The sequence below is a fragment of the Ursus maritimus genome, unplaced genomic scaffold, assembly GCF_017311325.1.
Source record: "Ursus maritimus isolate PB19 unplaced genomic scaffold, ASM1731132v1 scaffold_17, whole genome shotgun sequence".
NCBI classification, from domain to species: Eukaryota; Metazoa; Chordata; class Mammalia; order Carnivora; family Ursidae; genus Ursus; species Ursus maritimus.
In genome coordinates, this window is record NW_024424119.1 from 50560013 (window position 1) to 50572946 (window position 12934).

Below are 12934 nucleotides of genomic sequence, written 5' to 3' on the forward strand. Positions count from 1 at the left end.
TAGCAAGCTACAAATAATATTTCTTTCGTTTCTGGGGTGGGTGGGAATGGAAGACGTTAGAAAAGGATGCTTCTGTGGGCTGAACAAAGATTAGAATGAAAGAGGAATTCATTAAAATGCCCCCAGTGCAAAGAAACACACTCGACTTATGAGATGCAGTTTTTGGCACATCTCTTCCTATACAACAACTTAAACAACTCTTTGAAATGCAGGTCCTCGGTGAAACGTCTGGTCCTCGACCCTGGCCGGGGACAGTGCGAAAGGATGTCACCCTGGGAGGGACCCTGGAGAGGCTGGTGAGGACCACAGAGGCAGCTGGTGTGGCCAGAGGTGTGGTGTCAGTGGGTGCTCGACCCCTTGCCCGCCCGCCCGAGCAGTCGGACCCCACGGGGGCAGGCTCCCCTCTGGCCTGCCGCCTCTGCTCACCATCCCCCCGACAGAGGGAGAAATGGCAGCTTCCCGCCTGCTCAGACAAGGAGGCAGGCACTGCATGGAGACGAAGAAGGGGAGCGGAGGCCCTTCTGAGTCAGTGGAACAGAGACTCTTCCAATTCCAGGAAAACTACACATGCAGGTCTAATGACTGGCTGAAAGATACCTGCTATTTAAGAAATGGAAAAGCTCACTTCTGCCCGGGAGCTCAGTGTGACCCGAAGACCAGCTGTCACCCCACTCTCCCGGCGGCCCGTGCTTGACCTGCAGTCCCGCGTCTCTGAAACCAAGAGGTTCCTGGACCAGCTGAGGAGAAGTGGTTTCTGAAGGGGGAGCCTGGGACACACACCACCAGGCCCCCCATCCTAACTTTAGTGAGATGCTATCCTCAGAGCAATGCACTCATTTAAACAAATGGCATAGTTAAAACTATTGACTAAGCCCTAAACATTTCTTCTGAGAAATCGAGCCATAGCTTTTCCAATCTGCCTGTTCAATATGGGAACAGGTTTTAAAGAGAATGACATGATCAATCCTCTGCCCCAAAGAATGGCCCGTCATACCAACCATGATAAAGAGTACGCCTGTTTATTAAAAGGAAAAAAAAAAAAAGAAATGTACATTTTTGTTCTTCGTTTAAGAAATTTGATCAAGTTGCAAGGAAATGTCTGGGCATGGCTATGTACATCCTCAGGCAGGGCCATCGGGCAGTGAAGATGGCTGGATGTGTGGTCTGTGTCGTCGGGCCCCCTGGCACTGCTCATCAAAGCCACTGCCACTCGGCCTTCGGTCCTGTGGAGACGTCCCTAGCTCCATTCCCCCCAGAAGCCCCCCAGCCTTGTGCCTGTGGGACTGCAGGACACGGGGTGGGCTCTAGGGCCACCTGGCCCTGGCAGGCAGGCTCTGAGCTATGGTGACAGATTGGGGCTGGAGGCCAGTGTCATTGCTGCCCTGATTTCTTCTCCTTCTGGAAGCTGAAGCTTGTACGTCTGTTCAGTTTTCTTTGTTTTTGAGCAAAATAGTCAGCCCGGGCAGTGCTTGCTCGTGATTCCAGGATGTAGTTAACCTAGAAAGCAAGAGGACACAGCCCAGTCACTCGGCAGCCACTCTCTGCTCGCTCAGGGCAAAGCAGGGAAGGGCCCTGAGCCGGGCTGGGAGCCCCAGGGCCAGGTGCTCTCTTGTGCGTGGAGCCGAGTCATCACAGCAACCCGGTAGGAGGGGACAGAGACCACTTTCCAGCGGGAACACGGAGGCCCGGAGAGGACCCGGCCTTTCAGTCCTGTGGGGCGGAGGGAGGACTTCCTGATTCCACAACCCTCCTCAGCACGTGCTGCCTCCCAGAAGGCTGTGCGCCAGGCTTCCTGGTTCTGGTCCTCACCTGCTGTGCGACCCTGGGCCTGCACACAACCCCTGAGCCCCCCTTCCCTCGTCCAAAAGACGAGAACGCTTCAGGAATGAAAACCAACTGAAGCTGGGCTGTTTTCAGCCTCCCCCTGGTAGGTACAGAGCTTCCAACTACGGGGTTTCCTCTGCTGCCCACGAGCACCCTGCCAGCCAGGGCGCGTTTGATAGAAAGGAGTAAGGCTCAGGGAAGAGGGCTGAGCTGACCAGGATCACCCAGAGGTCAGGGTCAAAGCTGGGAGAGGAGCTGTGGAAGTCCCGTGTGAAGAGTGCACAGCCGGGCCGCCCCCGGGCAGCAGCTGCACGCGGTCACTGTCTTAGCACCTGCCATGTCTGAGCCCGGCTCCAGGCTTGGTTCGAGACAGAGGGAAAAGTAGGACTTGGACCCTGCTCCGAGGAGTTCACTGTCTAGTGAGCATCCAACAGCATGACATGTGTGACACCAGAGACAGAAGAAGCAGGAAAGGAGGGGTAATGATCGGGGATGTCCCGTGGGGCAGGGAGATCTTGCAGAGGAATAAGCGAGCTGGGTTTTGAGAGATAAATAGGAGCTCAGGATGTACCAGGGGCAGGGGAGAACCAGCACGCATTCCAGCATGGCAGTGGAAGGCAGCACGGGCGGGCAGGGGGGTGTTCTGGGGAACTTAACTGCTTCGTGCCCAGTCCAGGTGGGGCGGGCAGAGCCAGGGGAGGGCAGTGGTGCTGGGATCGGACCTGGGCCCCAGTGCAGAGGCTGAACCCCTGGCTGGACAGCGTGGCGGCAGCAGTGCTGCTGGAGTGCTTTTCAAGGATGAACTCATGTAACCTTCACAACAGCCTTGTGAGACAGATGCCACTATCATCCCATCGCGCAGATGAGAAAATCAAGGCACAGAATGGTAATGTCTTTACTCAAGGCCACAGAGCTAGTAAGTGTCTGGGCCAGAATCCCCCTTGATTGGCAGACTTGCAGTTCCCCAGCCCCCTGGCCTCCCCAGAGGTGCTCCCACCTCCTTGCCCCCTCAGATACCGCTCCTCCCTCTGTCCTTGCCAGCCTCTGGCTGGGGCTTTTTGTAGCAAACACCTTTTCTCTTCACTCTCAAATATCTGTAAGTTATGACCAGCAACCCGAATAGTTTTGGCTACAGAGACCCGCCAGCACCTCTGCTGATTCTCCTCGGAGGGCCACGTGGCCCACGCCCTGAGTGGGAGCGGCCCCCGCTGCCTCTGAGAACGCAGCCGAGGGTGTGCGGGTGAGGCAGGCGGGATGGCGTGCCTCCCGTGGGCCGAGGCTCCAACGCTGTGTCCCCTCAAACTTTCTGCTCTGATAGTCACCAGCAGCAGGCGTTACAGGCTGGCGTGTGAGTACAGAAGGCCTGACGTGCTTGGCCCACTGCCTCGCCGAGTTACCAGCTGAGAGCAATAAATCATGAGGACGGCGGGGCCGGGCTGACGATCCGGGACACTACAATGTATGGAAATGAGAGGTTTTATCATTCTTAGTAAGAGCAATCTTTGGATTATATTGTTTGCACACTCAGCCAACCTAGTGTTTTCAGTGTATTTTTGGCACATATAACTTGACGAAAGCATTTAAAAATGATCCTTAACTAGCCAACTATCTCCTAAATTTATTATCTTCAGTGCTTTGTGATAATCACATAGATAATTTTAATGGAAGATTAATGTAATAATCAAAAGATAAAAACGCCCTTTGGTCTGCCATTAGCTGGTTAATATGCTGTGGCTTAAAACTTGCACAATTTTATGCACTACAGAGTGTTTCACTTTCAATGCGTTTTACAGCTTAAGGCATAAAAATATAGGGAGTTTTCATGGTCAATAAAGCCACAGCCTCCATCACTCGATCACAAGAAGAACCCAATTTGAAGAGACCAATGATTCCTCTGAGATTCATCTCGAAGCCTGCAGAATTAGGGACCACACATGGCTTAGCTCGATGGTGGCTGGGGTTGGAGCCGAGGCTCTGCCTTTGCACATTCCGCGGCCTTGGGCCTCTGTCTCCTCATCTACAGAATGGGGATAACAATGTCTACACTCTGCAGGGCAACAGTGAAGACTGAACAGTTACATAAGACATCTTGTATGCAGTTGGTGTTCAATAAATGGGAGACATTAATATTTCTACATGGGGGAAAAACATGACGGGATAAAATCACTCGATGGAGAGTTGCCTGTTCATAACTGTTTCTTGGACCTTGGCTTCTGGCCCTTATCTTCTTTAATTTCCATCTAAAGCTCCCGTTTTATGTCAAACTCCTGAATTCTAACATGCATTATTTGAGTCTAAGACTGACTCCTGGAAGAGCCTCTGGTGGAAACATTTCTGCAAACTCTGGGACACAGGGCTGGGGCCTCAGTCACTTGGTATTGGTGCAAAGCTCAGACACTGTGGGGATGGCAGAGAAGGCTAAGTATTTAAATTGCTATAAAAATCAGAGACAGAAAAAGTGAAATTTAATCTTCCATCAGGATCATGACCATTAGCTCTCTAAGTAAATCAGGCCTGGGCACGCTGTGACTCTCCTGGAGTCTCGAGCTTGATGCAATATTTCTACAAACATTTTCATACGAAAACAGACATTTCAGGGGAGGCGACAAGGCCTCCGGGACTTAGCAGAAAAGCATCTGCTTCGAGGGAGCATTTGGTCCTGTAAAATGATTTCTCTCCACTTGCTCTTGCACAGCCTCATACTGAAGTCATAAACCTGTGTTTCTGTCATCAATCTGCTGTTGTGAAAATTATTTTGATGTCAAACACAGGATTATAATTTTACTAGAATCCTTCTCAAGTCTTGAATATTTTAATGCCGGCTATAAAAAAAAGGCCAGCCCCTGATGGGGTAATGGAATATTTCTTTACCTGGCCCCCGAACACTGAGCAAGTCCCTGTGCTGTCTGGTGACAATCTGGCAAGTAACTCTTAGCTCGCTGGTTTCCAGCACTGCAGGCAGGCCCTGTGTCCCTACTGCCTGGTCCCCCAGCAGTGTTATCCTTTTCATTTTCATCCACTACATTTGGAAATCTTTTGTAGCCATGAGGGCTTGGCCTCCAAATGTCTCTGCAAAATAATGCCATTTGGTTGAAACCTCTCCTTCAACTCCTCAAGGGTACACACATCCAGGGGGTTAGGAGCACACGTTCTAGAAGCTGCCAAACCTGGGGTCAGGTCCAGTTCTGCCAGTCATGGTCCTGGCTAAGTTTCTTTGTTTGAGCTAGTTTTCATCTAGGAAATGGGAAGAATTTTCCATTACTGCCTCGCAGAACCACGAAGGTTCTGTGAAAGAGGCTCAGCTCAGGTCCTGTACTCTGCAATCCCTCAGTACAGCTTGGCTACTTTCTAAAAATTTTATTTATTTTAGAGAAAGCTGAAGAGAGAGCATGAGCAGGGGGAGAGGCAGACAGCGAGGGAGAAAGAGAATCCTAAGCAGACTCCCCGCTGAGCAGGGAGCCCAATGTGGGGCTCGATCCCAGGACCCTGAGACCATGACCTGAGCTGAAGTCAAGAGATGGACGCTTAACCAACTGGGCTGCCCAGGCGCCCTCAGCTTAGCTCCTTCCATTATTATTACTTGCTGGCTTTTACTCTCAAGAGGAGATCGAATACTCATCTACGTGGGTTTACCCTACCTCATTTGATCTGTGTTCTAGCAGCCTTTGCTGGGGTGGGGCGGTGCACCTGCTATGATCTCCACTTTACAGGTAGAGACACTGAGGCCCTGAGGTGATGTGACGAGCCAGAGTCACACGGCTACTGGTGGGGAAGGCCCCTTGGCCTGTAAATGCCGCTCTGTTGAAGCAAGCAGCTCGGCCGTTTCTACCTGTTCTGTCTGTGTAAGACTCCGCCTGAGGGAAGGGTTCTCGGTTTGGAAGTCTGAACACCACCAGTGCAGGGCAACTCCGAGTGTGGTGCACGGACCGGCAGCCTGGGCGGCACCCGGGAGCTTCTCAGGGACGCACCGTCCCGGGCCCCACCCCAGCCCCGCAAACCGGCAAGGCCCCAGGGGAGCTTTTCTCAGCCTGTCCCCACTTTGCAAGGTTCTGTGTGACCTGGCCTTCCCGCCTGCTCTGCTCCAGCCACACAGGCCTGGGTACAGCCCCTGGCCTCTTGTGCTCGCCCTGCCTCTCCGTCCAAGGTGCTTTTTCTCTCTCCTCACCTGGTAAAACCTGTGCTTTTTCATCCATCCTTCAGGGTTCAGCTCTCCCTGCACCTCGCCCCGCCTCCCCCTCTGTCAGTTCACCTTTTCTACATCCACGTGGCACCTTTGTGACTGCTTAACAATCTCCTTGTATTGTAACGTTTCATGTCTGTCTCCTCTGACAGAGGCAGAGCTTTCTGGCGGCAGGGCCTGGGTCTGTCCCTGCAACGTCCCAGGGACTAGGCTGGCACAGAGAAGGTTCTCAGTGAGCACTGCTGAGACATGGTAACATACCATTGTAGCATAAAGATGAATACGTGTAGAACAGGTTGCTAAAATGATCCTGAATACATTAAGTGTCTTTACCCAATAACAACAATTTCCTCTGAGTCCATTCCAGGGGCCTTGAGGAGCTCCCGACAATGGATGGGAGGAAGCTGAAGGGGGTCCTGGTTTGGCTGAATCGGGAGAAGGGCAGCTGACCTGTGGTGTGGCCCTGGGTATGGGTGCTCCCCACCTGGGTGACCAGAAGGCAGCTCCTGCTCTGCAAACCGGGCCCGGGAGCCTTGTCCAGTGCCGGGAGGAGGCGGCTGCTGCCAGCCCGAGACTCTGGGGCCTGGCCCGAGACTCTGGGGCCTGGCCCGAGGAGGAGCACTCACCTTGAGCACGATTTCGTTGACAGTAGCAGCGTCAGATTCGAAGTAGAGGTGCTTATAGTCGTGATTGCTTAGATACGTGAGTTTAAATATTGCGTGACCTGGAGAGAGACAAAGAGAGAAAAGGCAGCATTGAGGGGGTTCTGGTGAGTTCCCCTTGGGGAGGCCCCTACATGTTCTCCCCTTGGCGTTCCAGTTCAAGCGAGAGCAAGTGGAGGCGGTGAGGCCGACTGTTCCCGGGGGCAGTTCATTTTTCTCATCACAGGCCAGGGAGAAAAAGGACAGTGGGGGAAAAAAAAAGCAAATGGCTAGTTAGCTCCCATTCCACTGAGTGTGTTCAGGGCAACGCCACATTAGGAAGGCTTTACCGAACGACTTCTAGACAATGAGTACATGGAAAAGGTGGTATTTTTAAGGTAGGCCATTAACTCCATATTATTACTCTAAAAATAAAATAACTGTGCTTAAAGGCGAATAAATGAGCAACAGGAAGGACAAAGGCTGCTGGTAATGCTATCACGGGGCTTCTCCATGGTCCTGGCGACTGCGGGCTAGTGGAGTCCTGGTCTCGTGACCCTGCCTGGAAGCTGCTCCTGGGCCTCCTGTCATTTCTACCCTAGAAGGATGGCACCTCACACGGCTGTCCGACCTCAGGGGGTCAGATCTCTGAACACACACATCTCTCCCAGAACCAAATTATTTCAGGCCCCTTTCCCAACACCTTCAGAGTAACCTTGTCATTTCTGGGACCGCTTCTGGCCCAGCCCCTCTCACTTCATCTCACTCCCACGCACAGACCGGCCCATGGTACTGCACACCCCCACCAGCCTCGGCCTGACATGTCCTCTCTCACTGACCTGTCTGGAAAAGGGCTGCCGATCTTGGGTGCCTCAGCTCACCTGCTACCTCCTTGGGTAAGTCTTCATAGCTATACTTCTAGGCGCCCTTCTCAGGAGGCCTCCCATACCATATGTGGCCTGTCAAAGAAACCTGCTTACTATGTCACAACACCTGCAGACAGGTGCCACGTGCCTGTCCTTTGGGCCAGACATGCCAATCAGATTCCCTCTTCTAAACAGATACGGATGCCAGCCTGTCTTCAGTCCCAAGTGAAGCCCTCCCTGACCCACCAGTACATGCTGCCCTCGAGGTATGGGAGACCCTGTGGCCCTCCAAGAAAGTCTTCTTTCTCCTTAAGCTATTTTGAAGTTGGTTTCCATTACCGGCAACCAAATGAGCAATGCTTCCGAGAGACATGTAGTCAGTGCTCAGCAAAGTTCCCAGACTCGGGAGCAGCTGCTGACACCCTCCCGCAGACAGCCTCAGAAGCAACCTTCCCGAGTCTGCTCTGCAGACCTCAGGGCTGGTGAGATTAAGCATATCCTTTCTAATAGGCCTTCTCATCTGTTTTCCTTTTAATTGAAGTAGCACTGGTCATAGTTATTAATTAATAATATATCACCCATATTACTGTAAGTTCACCTCTTTCCCGGAGAAATCTTCTTGGGGACTTTATTTACAGTAGCTAATTCTTCAGATCTCCAAAAATAAACTGATATATGTTGTACGTTTGTGGCCAGAAAAGTTGAGCTGCTGGTATTTTATCCTGGAAACATCATTATGATATACTAATTGTGACTATAAATTCTATATTGAAAAAATTAGCTAATAATTTCTGAAAAACCTCACTTTCAGTCACTTGACAAATTTAGCCTGATTCTAAATCGTGGTACTAAAATGTTAGAATTCTTAGCCAGAAGCTAATCATCCTGTTAATATGTAAATTACTTGCTTCTGATAAGAAAGTGAATCTCACATACATAGATCTGTATGTACGTGTGTGTTCCTTTATTTTCACAGGACCCATTCTGGAAGAGGAGTCTTGTTGGTGATATCGCTGTGTAGAGGAACAATGCGGTTATCTGTTGGCCATGCTGTGGCCAAGCAGGGACATCCATGAAGGTCACAGGGCAGTGAAGGACAAACAGAGACCTGCCCTCCAGGAGGCCTGCCCATGACACCTGCCCGTGACAGACACAGACACCAGGGCCTGGGGCTAAAAAGGACCAGAAGGTCTCAGGGAGGCCCGTAGACCTGAAGCTTCAGGGTTCACTGACCACTCTGATAAGGGATCTCATGGACTGTCTAGGCCACCTGCTCCCACTCGTCACTGACAAAACCAAACCAAACCTCAAGATGTTAGACCATGTTTTGCCCAAACAACTGAGATGCTACTAAAAATCTTTTCTGCACTCTTTAGGTCGAGCCAAACCTATACGTAGCATATGTGATATGCAGTCTCACTGGCCTGGGGAGCCTCTGGAAACCCTGACACCTGTCCTCTTGGGATCACACTGCCTATGGAGTATACCGACCGTGGGCTTATAGAGGGGAGGTCCGCAGCTCATCTGCACCAGAGTCACATGAAAAACAAAAAGAAAACATCCCAAGTCAAGTCTCCTGAAAGGCTGCATACTTGGGCCAGGTGAGCACAAGCATACTAACATCTGCATTTTGCTGCGTGTGTTCCTTGCCTGTCCCTGGTGCTCATTCCAGAGCCCCAAGGAAGAGTGAAAGGATGATGAAGAGTCCACCACTTACCATCTCTCTGAAGCCTCTGATTTATTTGTCTTTTCCAGAGAAAGCATTCACGTCACAGAGAGACGAGAACACTGAGAATGTTATCTGGAGGACCTGTACTTTAATTTCAGTGAAGCAGCCCTTTTGTGATTATTACAGAGCCACAGATGTCAGTAACTGGGATAAGGTATGGTGAGATAGTGACAGCATATAGCCCTTTCATACACTGTGGCAGAAGTTTCGAGGGATAGCTCTGGTGAAATCAGCGGGCATGGTTTCACCCATACTGGAGCCATGGGACATGGGGCAGACTCAAACCAACGGAGAGTTTTTGCTATGAGGACTCTGCACTCACTCCAGGGATCCCTTCTGCTTGGTGGCCAGAAGGGCAGTTTTACTCTGTTCAGGCCCTGCCAGAAGCACAGGCTTAGGCAAGGGCCAGAGGAATGAACAGAGTCAAGAACAGTGAGAGCCAAGAGGGTGCTAAGAGCAGGTCGCTGCTGTGGAGACCGCAGGGGGAGGTGGTGGCCCAGGCAGGGAAGGGTCAGCAGAGTTTCTTGGAGGAGCTGATACTGGAGCAGTCTTAAAGGAGGATGGGGAGTGAGCCGGGTAAGGGTAGGGGTGGAGAAGGATGCAGCAGGGTCAGGGCAAATGTCCAGGGGCAGGAAACAGCAGGTGTCTGGGGAGATCCCAGGAAAGTCACATGCAGTGGGCAGGCAGGGGGCAGGGCACAAAGAACTGGGAATGCCAGCGTCACCAGCTGAGGGAGCCCCTTGTGGGTTGTAAAGCTGAGCAGTAAAGGAAATGGTCAAACTGTGCTTTTGGGGGTTCTCCCTGCCTCCCCAGGGCCAGGAGGCAGGGAAACCAGCTGCCACAGTCACCCAGGTAGGAGTGTATGAGGTTTTGAGCTGGGCAGACGCAAAAAGGAGGCTGAGAAAGGGACTGACTTGAGAACTGTAGAGAAGATAACATTGGCCAGACTTGGGGATTGTTTTACGACAGAATAACAGTTAATAAGCAGGTTTCACACTTGCGTAATTTCACCCAGTCCAAAACCTATATAACAAGTTAGGTGACTTCTTGCTGGAAATGAATCTACCAATAAACGTGAGTCATACATGCTACGTGGCAAATTTCCCCCAGAGGTGGAAGCAGGGAAGAAGGAATCACTGGCTTTTCAACATCGACTAAACAGGCTGAAAACAGAATAAGAAACTCTGTTATCAAACACTTTATCAGCCTTAGGCACCTCCAGGCTCACCTTACATAAGGGAGGAAAAGGGGGCAAATGACCTCCCCAGCTGCAACCTACCAGGGCATCTGTCCTGGGATGTTAGAGGGAATCTGAGCTGGTCAGGTTATCCCTGACAATTCAAAGAACGTCAGTTTTCATGGGGAGGGGGATGCCATAGGGGCAAAGTGTCTTCGTAAAAATGTCAGTTGAGAAAAAAGTATGATGGAAAAGAAAATGCAAAATCTAATATTTCAATTAGTCTGAGTTACTTTGCTTGTATTGTTATATTCTATTTGGAAACCAAGGCATGACAAGGGCCTGGGAAGCAGAGGGGGAAAGTGTAAGCTCTGGACTCAGGCTGAGGATGAAATTTCAGCTCCGCTATGTTCCAGCAGTGGGACCTGAACAAGGCACTGTCCCCATAGGCGCCCAGGTTTGCCCTTGGGTGTCTCACGAGGCACCGAGATATAGCAGGGCGCAATGGGTGGTGGCAATCATTCTTACAACCGTGATGGAAGATATCTGAACAGAAAATCCTCATGATTTTGAAGACCTGAGCCGCCTTTGAGCATATTTGCTTTTAGTGTTGTAGGATAAAATGCAATATAACGGGGCATAGAATGGGCATCTAAGCACTGGTCACATGCTCAGGGCAGACACGATAACTATACATTTGCTTCTGAACACGAAATGGAAATCTGGATATGTAAAAATGGACTTACATTACATATTTTTTTTCCAAAATAAAACAGAGTAGATGGAATGTAACACTGAACAGAAACTACTCAGCAGCACAAATGTCAGAAGTGGAGACGCTGGAACTCATGCCCTAATTTCCATCCTGTGTTACGGATTTTAACTTAAATAAGAAGCTATGCCGAAACAACAGCTTTTGGGGGAAATGACTAGAGATCATTCCGAAAAAGCTGCTGATGTCACACGATGGGCCAGCGTAAGCAAAGAGGGGTGGAAGCTTCCATCCGCCTGCTAGAAGTGCTCCCAGATTTCTTCCGCACGCGGACCGGAGATTATGATTTGAAGGAGCACGGCCGGTGGTAGGCAATGACTGGTCAAGCTGTGCTTTTCAAATGGACCTGCTTCTGCCTTTGTCTAAAATGCCTCACGGAAGCCAAAAATAAGTTTCCTTTTTTCCTTTTCAACCAAAAAACCCCCCACTTTTTAAAAAACTTACTAAAAACTTAGAAGTGAGAGGAAAAACCTCCACACTCTACCTCCAGAATATCAATACCTGGCACAATGATTTCCACGATCTCTTTTCTATTCATTCCCACACGTCTGTTTTCACATAGCCGTAATCTGATTACACACCAAAATTTGGTGGTTTTTTTTTTTTAGTTAACATTTTACCATAGCCCTTTCCATATTGCTACATAGTCTCTACAACCACGTTTTTCAACGTGCGTTCTTTTGCAACAAGTGGATGCGTGCCAAGGTTCATGCTCTCACGGGCATTTAAGATATTTATAAAATCGCCAGTATTACAATAAAGCTATGAAAAACATCTTTGAGGATTTGGATTACTTCTCAATTCCTTTATATCAGGCATGGATGCCTTTAAAACTTTTTTTTTTTTAAGAAGAGAACTCTAATTTTATTGAGAAGGATACACTTCTTTTTTTATATTGTGGTAAAGTTTACCATTCAGGCATTAAGTTTAAGTGTAAACTTAAATTGTATTAAGTGCGTTGACAATGTTCTACAACCACCACCACTATCCATTTCCGAAAGTTTTTCATCACCCAGGACACTGTACTTACTAAATAGCAGTGTTCCTTTCTCCCTTCTCCTGGCTGCTGGTAACCTCTATTTTACTTTCCGTATCTATGAGTTCGTCTATTCTAGGTGACAAATATCGTGGTATTTGTCCTTTTGTGTCTGGCTTATTTCATTGAGCATGGTTTTCAAGGTCCATCCGTGTTGTGTACCACGTATCAGAATTTCATTCAAGGCTGAATAATATCCCAGTTTATGTATCTACCACATTTTGTTGATCCATTCACCTGCAGGTGGACGGACATTTGAGTTGTTTCTACCTTTTGGCTCTTGGGCACAGCGGTGCCGTGAACACTGGTGTGTAAGTATCTATTTGAGCCTCTGCTTTCCGTTCTTCTGGGCATATACCCAGAGTGGAACTGGCCGACCATATGGTAATTTTACGAGCCAAACTGTTTTGTGCACTGGCCGCGTCGTTTCACATTCCCACCAGGATTCCACGAGGGTTCTAACTTCTCCACATCATCATCACATTTATTCTTTTCTTTTTTTCTTTAATAACAGCCATCCTAATGGGTATGAAGCAGTATGTTGGTGTGGTTTTGATTTCCCTGATGACTAATTATGTTGAACATCTTTTCATGTGCTTACTGGCCATTTGTATATCTTCTTTGGAGAAATGTCTATTCGAGTCCTTAGACCACTTTTGAATTGGGTTGTTTCTGAGGAAACTGAGTTTTAAGGCATTTATAATTTGTA

General features: G+C 49.5%; 1 protein-coding gene across 9 annotated transcripts in view; it reads right to left on the minus strand.

Annotated features, from left to right (window-relative positions):
- Positions 1-1003: 1003 nt before the first annotated feature.
- The window catches only part of MAPKAP1 (MAPK associated protein 1), a 235598-nt gene continuing 223667 nt past the window's right edge, over positions 1004-12934 (minus strand). For 7 of the 9 annotated variants that reach the window (XM_040631891.1, XM_008698765.2, XM_040631895.1 and 4 more), the window contains 2 exons: positions 6631-6728; positions 1004-1497 (listed from right to left, as the gene is read on the minus strand). In XM_040631891.1, coding sequence (XP_040487825.1) covers positions 1372-1497; positions 6631-6728 — 224 coding nt within the window. In that variant the 3' untranslated portion in view covers positions 1004-1371. Of the gene's footprint in view, positions 1498-6630; positions 6729-12934 lie in introns of those variants that run through there. The other 2 variants (XR_005835250.1, XM_040631892.1) reach the window with 2 other exon arrangements.